An 11,345-nucleotide genomic window follows, 5' to 3' on the forward strand; every position below is an offset into this window, starting at 1 on the left:
TCAAAAGCAGAGTCGGACAGTGTGGTTGGCACACGGCCTGTGGCCCCGCCGTCCCCGGGAGAGACGGGCCAGTCACTGCCTCGGCGCCCCTCCCAAGCCCATCTGGCTGGGGCTTCGGTCCAGCGTCGGCACCGCCCTCTTCCGATCCGGGACTGGGCGCCTGGTTCTCCAGAGCCGGCCCCGGGGCCCCGCCCCTGACGGCACAAGGGAAGAGGAGGGGCTGTGCCTGTCCCCAGTTCCCAGCACCGAGGGCTCAGACCCTGCTGCCCTCCCCTTCCCCCAGCGGCAGGGGCCCCGAAGGGCGGCGCCCAGGCATGGGGAAAATGGCACCGCCCCAAGGGCCCAGCCCGGTGACCCCGTCGTACGCAGCCGTCTGTCTTTCCGCGCTCCAGGCCTCCCTGTTTCACAGACGAGAATGAGCAAGGTCACGGCAAAGCGCTTTCGGTCTCCGGGCCTTGGTTTCCGCATGTGTCAGATGCCCACGAAACGCTGGGCAAGCTGCCAACTCAGACCCCTCTAGCGTTTTTGGTGACTTACTTGGACAACAGCCACTCAACGCAAGGCCAGGCGCAGCGGCAGCTGACAGGGCCCTCCGCGTGGCCCAGGCCTTGACGAGGGGCGGGGAGAGCCAGGAGGGAAGGCCTCCGGCGGGCACCCCACCCTCCAGGGGGAGGGTTCTTTCCAGTTGGTGTTCTGGTTCCTGGACTTTCCCAGGACTCTGAGTTTGCCGTGGGTCCAGGCATAATGCAAGCAAGTTTCAACTTGCTGCTCTAGAACGGGGGGGGGGGGGGGGGCACGGGGCCAAGACACCCCCCTCGGGAGAGATGAGCCCATTCTGGCAGGCGGGGACGCATGCCGAGGCCCACCTGGCCCAACTACTGGCCGGACATCCGCGGCCAGGACAAGCCTAGATCGGCCCAGGGGCTACGAGCTCACACCCGTGTTGGGAGGAGCTGACCCGGGAGGGAGGCCAGGGTCGGGGCTGGAGCACAGCCCAGGAACAGGACGACGCTTTGCGGAAAGCACTCCAGAGAGAGGCACGGCCGTCAGACCCACCGAGCGTGCCCCGGAATGTTCTCCAGTCCCCAGCTCCCCAGTGCCCGCCCTGCTTCAGGGGACTTGCTTTGCTCAAGGAAGAGACACGGGGTAAGGGAGGGTCTGCGAGGGAGGCTTTCAGGACAGTCAGGTGAGCCCAGCGCCCCAGCTCTGCCTGCCCCCCGACTGCACGTTCGCGAAGCCTCTGCTTCGTGCCAGGGACGGACTGGGCTTCTTGGAGACCCTCCCCTCCTCCTCTGGCCCTCACCCCCCCCCCCCACCAAGAGGCAGTCCCGCCCCCAAGGTGGAGATGAGGGTTCCGAGGCCCAGCAGGGCGAACAGACTCGTTCCCGTGGCTGAGCGAGCAGGTGGTGGGCCAGGACTAGAATCCACACTGAGCCCGTCTGGCCCCGTGGCCTGTGCCGTGTGCGCCCCCACCCGTTGGCACTGCCCCCGTCTCTGCTGTGCCTGCCGAAGCGGGAGGCCGGCTGGGCTGCAGAGGACAGCACGGCGTGCCGGCCGGCCCTTTGGCTACACCGGGTGGACCAACCCCTCCGTGGCACTGAGGACGGGCTGGGACCGCAAATCGGAGCCACTCACGTGGCAGGGATGGGGGCAGGAGGCCCATCGGAGGCCTGCTGACTGGGCTGAGAGGCCAGGGGGTCCCCAGCTGGTCGCTGGGAGCAGGGAGCGGACACGGCCTCCAGGAGCCCAGGGACAGAGGCAAAGACCGTGCCCCGTGAGGAGCCGGAGGCGGCAACGCGGCGCGCCTCACCCCAGCTCGGGTCTGGCCGGCGGGGGAGGGCTGGGGCGGCGCCACCGCTTCCTGCCCGGCGCCCTCTGTGGAGGGCACAGAGGCTGGGTCAGCTTAAAGCCGACAGCTTTGGTTTCCTGACTCCAAACGCCCGGTCAGTTCAGGGGGCCAGAAGCAGCCGGCGAGCTCGCACTGCGCACCCTCAGAACTCAGAGGCTCCCCCGATACCCAGCCTTGCCCCCCACACCCTGGCCTGAGCAAGGAAGGGGTGCAGAGGGAGCTGGGGCTCCGGGGCCCCTTAGGAGCGGAGGGCTGTGGGGCTGGGCTGGAGGCCCCCCCCCCAGGAATCCGACCACAGCGACAGGTGAGCCCCCCCCTCCGGGCAGACGCCCCAGCCCAGGTGCTGTCCACCCATCGGGCCACACTCAGGCCCGCCCCCGGCCCCTCCCTCCATCAGGTCGCCGGAGTCGGCCCCACCCTGCCACCCTGCCCCGAGCCGGCCCCTCCCCTGCCACTCCTCCCTCGGCGTGGAGGGCCCACATCCCCATTCTCCCTCGTCAGCCTTCGTGCCCCACCAGCCTGCCTGGCCGGTGCAAGGGGACAGGCCGGCCGCCGTGTGCCGCCACAGGTGCTGGGGAGGGGCCCGGGGGGCGGGAAAGAATGGATCCGCGGCAGCCTCCCCCCCTCCCCGCCCCCAGCTCACTTGTCCCCCCTCCGCCCCAACTACCGGCAACAGAGGGCACGGGCGAAGGGGCCGAAGGAGCACGGGCCGGGGAGGGCGTCACTTGGAGCTGGGCGCCGAGCGGTCCGCGTGCAGGAAGGCGGCAGCGGAGAAGTTCTGGAAGAGAGGCTGCAGGAACATGCCGATGGTGCCGGAAACACAGACGAAGACAAAGATCCACAGGAAGAGACGGTCGATGACCATGGCGACGTACTTCCAGTCCTCGCTCACCTGGACGGAGGGGCAGGGGGCCGCGGGGCGAGAGGGAACAGGCATGAGCAGTCTCACTGCACACACACACACCCCTCTCCCTCCATGACCCCAGACGGACTTTTCCAAAGCTGCCCTGCTCAGAAGCCTCTAGAGGCCCGTCCACGCTCCCAAGGGTGCCGGTGACACCCAGAGGGCACCGTCGCCCGCCGCCTCGCAAGCCACACTCACCAAAGCCCAAGTCGTGCTCTCAAGGCTCTGTGCCTCGAGCCTCCTTTCTGTCTAGAATCCTGGTCTTCCCTTCTCTGCCTGGCGAACTCCTACACATCCTTTAAAGCCCAAATCGGACGTTGCCTCTTGTACGAAGTGCTCTTCCCTGTTACTCCTGCTCAGAGTGAACGCCGTCCCCCTGGACGCCGTGTGCACATCTCCTCCACGGTATTTTTCCTGCACTGTGTCCCCACTTGGATTTGCATGTCTGCCCCCACCCCCACCCCAGCCAGCGGGGAGGTCCTAAACCGCAAGGACCCTATCTGTTCCGTCGTGTAACCCCAGCGTCTGCAACAGAGTGCCAGCGAATGCTGCCTCTGCGGGCCTCGCTCTTCGCGGCCGCCGGGGGAGCCCCATCCCGCAGCACCACCTCCGGCACGCGGGCCCGAGGGTGAGGACTGGTCCCCAGCTGGGACCAAATCGGTCAGAAAGAGAATAACCCCTGGGCCCGACCGCTGCCACGGGGCCTGCGTGAAGGGCCGGGCTCCCCTCAGAGCCGCTCCACCCGGTCTGCGTCGGGGCCTTTGCACCCGCTCCCCCGGGGGCCTGGGAAGGAGGCAGCTTGAGCACTGGCTCACCTGTCACACCTGTGCCTACTGTGCACCTGGCACCAAGCCCTGGGGTATGACTGAGATCGAGACAAACACAGGCTGTGGCTGAGGGAGCAGACCGGCGGGACGGGATGGCCACGCACCGGCCGGCCCTCATGGGAAACGAAGGACAGACACACAAGCTCAGGTGTGATCTGGGACGGCCTCTTTGAGGAAATGACATTTAAGGTCACGTGACAAGTGGGAAGGACGTGGCTGTGGCAGGAACGCAGCGAAGAAAGAAACAATCAGACAAACCCAAGCCGGGACCTTCCGCCCGTATCCTCCCGAATGTTGATGCCATGAAAAACAAAGCTGAGAAACTGCTGCAGATCGAAGAAAAAGAAACAGGACAACGAAATGCAACTTGAGCTCCTGGCCTGGGGTGGGAAAGTGCTACAGAGACCATTACTGAGAAAATTGGGAAATTTTTAATATGGGCTTCATATCAGATGAAGATATTATATTAATTCTAAATGTCCGGAATTTGATCACTGAACCTGGTTGTGCGAGACGGTATCCCTGGTCTCAGGACAGACACCCTGAAGTACTTGGGATAAAGGGTCACAGTGTCTGCAACTTACTCTCAAACAGGAGAACAAAGATTAATAATAGTAATAGACTTTTTAAAAGACTTTCTTATTAAGTAGGCTCCACACCCAACCTGGAGCTTGGATTCACGACCCTGAGAGCAAAAGCAGCATGAGCTACAGACGTCCCAGTAAAAAGAAAGGGCATTCCAGGCAGAGAGAGGTGTGCAAAGGTCCTGAGGTAGCACAGAGCTTGGCTTGCTTAGGCTAGTCAGCCAGATGACCCAAGGATCCGAGCCAGGGAGACAAGGTACCACATAAGGAGATATTGTGTATCTGGATGGAGCAGCTGACTTAGGGAGACACCTAGGAGATCCTGCCCTGGGCCAGGCCTCCAGCCAGGGCAATAGAGTACAGACCCCGAGAAGGATTTTGGAGTCTGTGCTCGCGGGACAGGATGTGTGCCGGTTTGGATGCAGGGGGGAGAGGGGGGCGGGGGAGGGGAGGGAGGTTTAAGAGAGAAAGAGAGGGGTCAAGGGGCACTGCAGTTTCTGGTCTGAACCACCGGGTGGACGGGATGCCATTTACTGAAAGGTGGGAAGGCTGGAGGTCCGGTATAGACGGAGCACTGGGGCTTGGACGAGGAGAGTCTGAGGCGTCCAAGTAGGCCACTGCGCCCCGGGCACCCAGCGCAGTGCGCGCGCGGCACAGAACGGACTGCGGCAAGGGCGGGGGGACGGGTGGCTGCGCCCCGCACGCCCCGCCTGCATCTCCCACGTGGCCTCGGCAGCTGAGGCTCCCGCCGCAGGTCCCCGGGCCCGGGCCCTCCCTGCGCCCATCAGGAACGCACCCCGCTCCCTGGCCAAGCCCCGGCTCCCAGAACGGGGCACAGAAACGCCAGGCTCTGAAGCCGCACCACCCCCCCTCCCCGGCCCAGCCCCTCACGGTAGTGCTGGAGGCGCCCCTCTTCACCCCCCCCCCAAACCGGAACGGCTGCATCCCGGCGGAAACCTGGCCCGTCACCATGGCAACCACTGCGGAGCCACAGCCTGGACGCGGCCCGGGTACCGGAAGCCTGACCGCCCAAAGCGGGCGGGGGGAAGGCGCCCGCAGAACTCTCCCCCTGCGCGGTCTCGCGGCTCACGGAGCAAAGAGCCGGGTGTGCGCAAAGCGCAGGGTGCTCCGAGAAGCCCTCGCCTCCACCGGCCCCTCCTCCAAAACGATTTCTCCGGGTCCGGCCACCCCGGGGCCCAAAGGCGCACATAGGGGTCCGGGACTTGGGACTGTCCTCCCACGGAACCTCTTCTCTCCTCCCCCCACCCCCGCCCCGGCCGTCCTCAGTTCTGCCGCGCCCCCCCCCCCCCACCGCGCCGTGGGGCGCACGGGCGACTCGTGCCCTTTGTGCCCAGAGCTACGACGGTCACATCACCAACTGGGGCTTGGGCGAGCGGGGGCCACCGGCCGGCCGCCAGGCCGTAAAGGCCCCCAACGCGTCCGGGGTCGTGCGCGCCCCCCACCCCCACCCCCACCCCCACCCCCACCCCGGCCTGGTCCGCCTCCCGGAAGCCCACGGAGAAGGCCACGCCCCCCGCACTCCCGGCAGCCTCGGCACCGCCTCCCGGAAGCCCACGGAGAAGGCCACGCCCCCCGCACTCCCGGCAGCCTCGCGCGGCGGCGCCACTCACGCTCTGGTCGTCGTCCTCGCTGCGCACGTGGTCCGCGATGAAGCGCACGCCGTCCACCGCCGCGCGGAGCCCGCAGCCTTGCGCCGGGCCCGCCGGCTCCCCGGGGGCTTCTCGGAAGAGGAGGGCGCCCGCCTCGCGCTCGCGCTGGCGCCGCCGCAGGCGCAGGCGCTGGCGGGCGCAGCGGTGGCGCGGCTGCTGCATGAAGAGCAGCGCGGGCAGCTTCTCCAGGAACACGACCTTGACCCAGGGCGCCATGGTGTGCGTGGTGGGCGAGCGGTGGTGCACGTTGAGCACGCACACGCTGGTGACGATGGAGAAGGTGACCAGCACCATGGTGAACATGAGGTACTTGCCCACCAGCGGCACGTCCAGCGAGGTGGGCGGCACGATCTTGGAGATGAGCAGCAGGAAGACGGTGAGCGCCAGCAGCACGGAGATGCACAGCGTCATTTTCTCGCCGCAGTCGGACGGCAGGTAGAAGACGAGGATGGCCAGCGAGGTGATGAGCACGCAGGGGATGATGAGGTTGATGGTGTAGAAGAGGGGCTTGCGCCGGATGATGAAGTCGTACGTGATGTCCACGTACGTGGAGTCGTCCGGGTTCTCGTTGCGCCGGCCCGGCAGCGCCACGATGTCCCACTCGCCACTGGGCGTGAAGTCGTCCAGGCTGGCCACGTCACTCTTGAGCACCAAGTCGATCTCCGTGCGGTCGTAGGTCCACGAGCGGAACTTCATGGTGCAGTTCTGCTGGTCGAAGGGGAAGTGCTTCACCTCGATCTTGCAGGCGCTCTTGTAGATGGCGGGCGGCAGCCAGAAGATGCTGCCGTCGTAGGAGACCACGGCGTTGGAATAGAAGGACACCTCGTACATGCCGTCGGCGCTGCCAGAGGACGCGCACAGTGAGCCCCGGCTCCAGCGTGCCCGCCCCCTACCCGTCAGCCCAGCGCCGAGTGCGAGGGAGACTCGGGGTGGGCAACCCAGGTGTGAGGGTAACGGGCCAGGAGGGGCCAGGAGCGTACAGAGGTGCGGCAGGGAGTGAGCAAGAAGGGGAAGGGGTGAGTTGGTGGTCGGGAGGCCTGTGAGGCCTTTCAGAGGCAGAAGCGGGTGGATGAGGGGGGCTGTCTGCTACTTATCGCGCATCGCGCAAACCGGGTGCTCCACACGAGGGTGGAGAGTAAGGAGCCCCAGGCAATGAGGGGGACAGAGGCAGGTGAGAGCGGGGCAGGGACCCGCTAGTGATGTGGGACCTTGAAGGTCAGCGGGGTTGTCGCAGGAAAGGGGACAGAACCCGGGGAGAAACTGGGACCGACCGCCAGGCTCTTTGATCCTGAACGGTGCTCCAGGGAAGCGTATTCCGGGATCAGCGAAGGCGCTGCAGCTGCCAGCCCTTGTTCGTATCCCGCTGCGGCTCCAAACGCCAGGGGCTCCTATTTGGCTGGGAGGGGACTGGCCACGGCCCAAATCACCTCGGGGTGGTCGGGGTACTTCACACCACCCCGCCGTGGTCTGGGCCTGTCTGCGTAGTGACTGTGTCTGTGCCAGTGAGAGGTCCCCTCTCTTCCCAGCATGAGCTGATGCACTTTCCCCAAGACCCCTTCCCTCCCAGAGCACTCTGGTCATCTCCACCCGCCTTCCCGTTGCTCCCAGGCCACCTACTTGTTGTATAGGACCACATCCGGCAGCCAGATGTGCTTGGAAGGGAGCCGAACCTTCTTCATGTTGTCGAACTCCTCAGGCTTCCAGGTGAGGCGATAATCTTCCCATTCCTGGGAAAGGGGGAGAGAGCATTGCCGGCCTTGACCTTGGTGGGGCTCAAGGTCAAGGACAGAGACTGGGAGGATGGGGCATCTGGCTTGAGGAGGCTTTTAAAAGCCACTCCCTCCTGACAGGGACTCCTCTGCCCAGCCAATGTGGCTCATAAAATACGTCCTCGTTTAATCTGCACATCTAAGCCAAGATATTAGAATCTACATTTTACAAATAAAATGGATCTCGCAGATCTTAACATGTTCAAAGTCACAGAGCTGGTGAGTGGAAGAACCAAGATTCAGATCAGTTATTTAGGAATCCAAAGTCTATACCGTTCCGCCTTTCTTGAGGAGATTAAAAGAGGAAAAAGCACATACAAAAAAAAGTGGTGGGGGGGAGCGGGTGGGAGGAAAGAGGAGACCGGGGATGTGGGCCGGGCAGGAAGAGCACTAACCTGGGTCAGCCAGACATTGGTGGTCATGATCTGTTCCCGCTCATGCTGCAGAGAAGAGAAGTTGCTGAGAAGGGCCCCCAGCAGGCAGGCTCACTACAAGCACCCACGTCCTTCCCATACCTCCCCAAGCCTTGGGAGCTCCAGAGGAATAAGCACAAACATGAGCACAATCTTGGCTCTTCAGATTTCAGTGGCTGGGCGGAGAGTTTGGGACCCGTACTCACCACACTAATGAGCTGGGCCAGCGACACCATGAGCTGAACGGTCACCAGCTCAGAGCCATTGGTGGCTGGGCGAATGAGCTTGTTGTACCGGGAAGGATCTAGGAGGTGCTCCACTAGCCGCTCCTCCGTGTCAGTACCCCAGACGCCTGGGCAGGGGAGTGGGGGGGCAGGAAGGAAGGAAGTGGGCAAGGGGGGCCCACCTAGCATCCCGCTCTCCCTAGCCAAGTGGGCCAGCCAGGCTGAAACAGCAGCGTCCCGCTGCTCCATCCCTAAGGATACACCAAAATGCCTAGGTCAGCCCGTGGGGGCCCCTCATGGGGAAGCCGTTCTCTGAGATCACTGACCAGGGAGCCCCACACAGATGTCTCCAGACTAGGAACCCATTCCGCAAGGATTGTGGAGACCTGCTCTTCCTGCAAGGTCTCAGACAGTGGTCTCAAAAGACTGGAGATTTCATGTTTTCATGGCTTCTCCTGAAAGATCCCTGCAGTTCGAGGAGAGTTTGGGATGGTGATGAAAGGGGACGGCTATTTATATCACACCACACGACCTTTCTCCTCAGTCAGTGCCCATCTGTGTGTACAAGTAACATTATGTGCCTCCCCATGTGACTTTGGCTGTGACCCCACCCCACCCCCACCTTCAAAGGCACTGCTGGGTTGGAGAGGATAGCTGGGCTGGGCTGCCTGTGCTGTAGTCGGACCATGTGTTCAGTCCCAAATTCCACACGCACGGGAGCCCACCTGCCCCTCCTGCCCCTCCACATACTCTCTTGCAACTCTGCACCCATGTGCCCCACCCCCTCGAGCTCCTTCCTAGCCCTCAGCCAGGTCCAGCGACTTCCCTCCCAAGTCTTCTGTCCAACCCCACAAGAGAGTTGAGAAGTCACTTCTCGCCCCTTCCTGCCTTGCCCCTGCGGAGTGGCCAGACTCAGGAGCCCGACGTGGGGTACGGGAAACGCTGGAGAGCTAAGGGAGGGTGCCGATCCAGCTAGAGTACTTGTGAAAACGTTTCACGAGAAGTCAGGTGGCACCTCAACGGCAGCGTGTGCCCTCCTGACACCCCAGAAATCGCGGGGAGACCCCCTCCCTCCTTCCTCTCTGGGCCCACGCCCTCCCCACCACCGTGGCCCGCATCTCTTTCGCTTCCTTGCATCGCTTACTCCTTTGGGGACATCCTCCTCCCATTCAGTCCCCCAGGCGCCCCCCCCCCCCCCCCCCGCGGACGGCCCCAGCTCTGGGGGGTCCCCCTCCCACCCCGGAGCCCGGGAGCCCGAGGCGGTCCTCACCTGCGCGCAGCCCGAGGAGGCCGCAGCCGAGCAGCAGCGCGGCGGGGCCAGAGCGCAGGGCCATGCCGCGGGCGGGGCGCTGTCCGCGGTGCTGAAGCCGCGCGGGCCGGGGCGGCCGGGCTGCGGGAGGGGGTCGGCGGGCGGAGGCTGTTCGGGCCGCTCTCCCGGGGAAGGCGACTGGGACGGAGAGGGGAGGAGTCTCCGCCCCGGAGGCGGAAGCGCCGGAGCCCAGAAAGAAAGGGGGTCCCCAGGTGGGACGTGCTTCTGCCCAGGCCGCGTGTGCGCGGGGCGGAAGCGGGCGGCCCTCTGCCCCCAGCAGCTCTGGAGCCGCTCAGCACCCGGGCACCCAGCGCCGGAACGAGGGGGCGGGATTCGGGAGGAGCTCTTGGCGTTGCCGCCCTCCTTGTTCGCTCTCACCAATCCAAACGGTCCTGCCTCTCTGGAAGGACGAGGATGCCGCCGAGCAAAGGCATTTCAGGTCCTCAAAGAGACAGGGGACTCTGGGCTTGCCGTTTTAAAAAAGCGAGTGTGGAAACAGACACCCCCCCCCCCACACACACACACACACCTGTCCCGTTCTCCGCCTCCATAAGCTCCCTCAGAGGCCAACCTCCTGCCCTCCCCCAGGGGGCCTCAGGTGGGGACGCCTAGACCTGGCCCGAAGAGAAGGCAACTTTCAAGAGCGGCCCTTATCAGTTAGCCCTGCCCATTCCCCTCCAGTCCAGTCTTCGGCCTCTGTGTCACAAAGGGGATCCGAGGACCACATCACACAGGCCAGCCGGAGGAGAGCAACCGTGAGACAGAGAGGGTTCACAACTCAGTGACATCTTTGGTAGGAAGAGCCCGGAACGTTTAGTTTCCGAGCCAATAAAGGCTTCCCTTTTTCCTTAGGTGGATTTTTGTCACTTACGACTAAAACTTTCCTGGCTAAAGCAGCCTTACCACACATGCAGCCTCCGTCTTACTCCGTCTCTGCCTACTTCTTCAGCCTCATCCAGCCCACTATATACAGCCCCCCACTCCAACTACAGGTGCGCTCTTGAAGACCGTGAACATTCTCCACCCCACCCCCACCCCATCCTTCACACTTCAGGGCCTTTTAAACAGGGAGTTCCCTTGGCCCTTTTATCAACCACCTTCTGTTTATTTGAACACTTGACAGAATGTCAGTTCCTCAAGGAAGGAGTATTTGACCGAGGACTAAGCCCAGCGCCCTGCTCTATGTTTGCAGAGGATGTCCATCCAATGAATGAATCCGTCTAAGGCAGTGGCGGTCCTCCGCTGCTGAATCACGAACCAGCACAGCGCCCCGCTTCTCATGAGGGCTTGACAAATAGGAAAAGGGCTAGTGCAGGACCAACACCTTCCAGTGTGTAGGGGAAATCCCTTTTTAAAAGTTCCGCTAAGGGGCGCCTGGGTGGCTCAGTAGGTTAAGCGTCCGACTCCAGCTCAGGTCATGATATCACAGCTCGTGAGTTCGAGCCCTGCATCGGGCTCTGTGCCGACAGCCTGGAGCCTGCGTCAGATTCTGTGTCTCCCTCTCTCTACCCTTCCCCTGCTCAGGCGCGCGCTCTCTCAAAAATAAACATTAAAAAAATCTTTTTTTGAAAAAAGTGAAAGTTCAGCTAAAAGCAACTTATGTGACACATCCTCAGTCCTGATATTGAGGAGCAAAAATAAGACAAGTACCAGAAAAAGAGTGGGTGGCCACAGGCCCTCTGATGCACGTGGGAGTGGACACATGCAGACATAAACATGTAATGATCTACTAAGAATTAAAAAATCTTAGAAGGAAAGAGTGGAGAATAAAAGCCTTAAGGAAAAGAAACGTGTGC

The 11,345-nt window shown here is 63.0% G+C and overlaps 1 protein-coding gene across 4 annotated transcripts; it reads right to left on the reverse strand.

Moving 5' to 3' along the window:
• Window positions 1-2,287: 2,287 nt before the first annotated feature.
• On the reverse strand, window positions 2,288-11,015 carry CHRNB2 (cholinergic receptor nicotinic beta 2 subunit). Of its 4 annotated transcripts, XM_047839601.1 has the most exons (7): window positions 9,511-11,015; window positions 8,567-8,706; window positions 8,223-8,368; window positions 7,999-8,043; window positions 7,452-7,561; window positions 5,796-6,675; window positions 2,288-2,741 (listed from the first exon to the last, which is right to left on the reverse strand). In XM_047839601.1, the coding sequence occupies exons 3-7, from the start codon at window positions 8,250-8,252 to the stop codon at window positions 2,571-2,573; spliced, it is 1,236 nt and encodes a 411-aa protein (XP_047695557.1). In that variant the 5' UTR covers window positions 8,253-8,368; window positions 8,567-8,706; window positions 9,511-11,015; the 3' UTR covers window positions 2,288-2,570. The 4 variants fall into 4 exon arrangements, with proteins under 4 accessions (XP_047695557.1, XP_047695556.1, XP_047695554.1 ...); XM_047839600.1 differs by lacking the exon at window positions 8,567-8,706; XM_047839598.1 differs by having other exon boundaries at window positions 8,223-8,706.
• Between the last annotated feature and the right edge of the window lie 330 nt (window positions 11,016-11,345).

Source organism: Prionailurus viverrinus, chromosome F1 (genome assembly GCF_022837055.1).
Source record: "Prionailurus viverrinus isolate Anna chromosome F1, UM_Priviv_1.0, whole genome shotgun sequence".
In the NCBI taxonomy this organism is placed as follows: domain Eukaryota; kingdom Metazoa; phylum Chordata; class Mammalia; order Carnivora; family Felidae; genus Prionailurus; species Prionailurus viverrinus.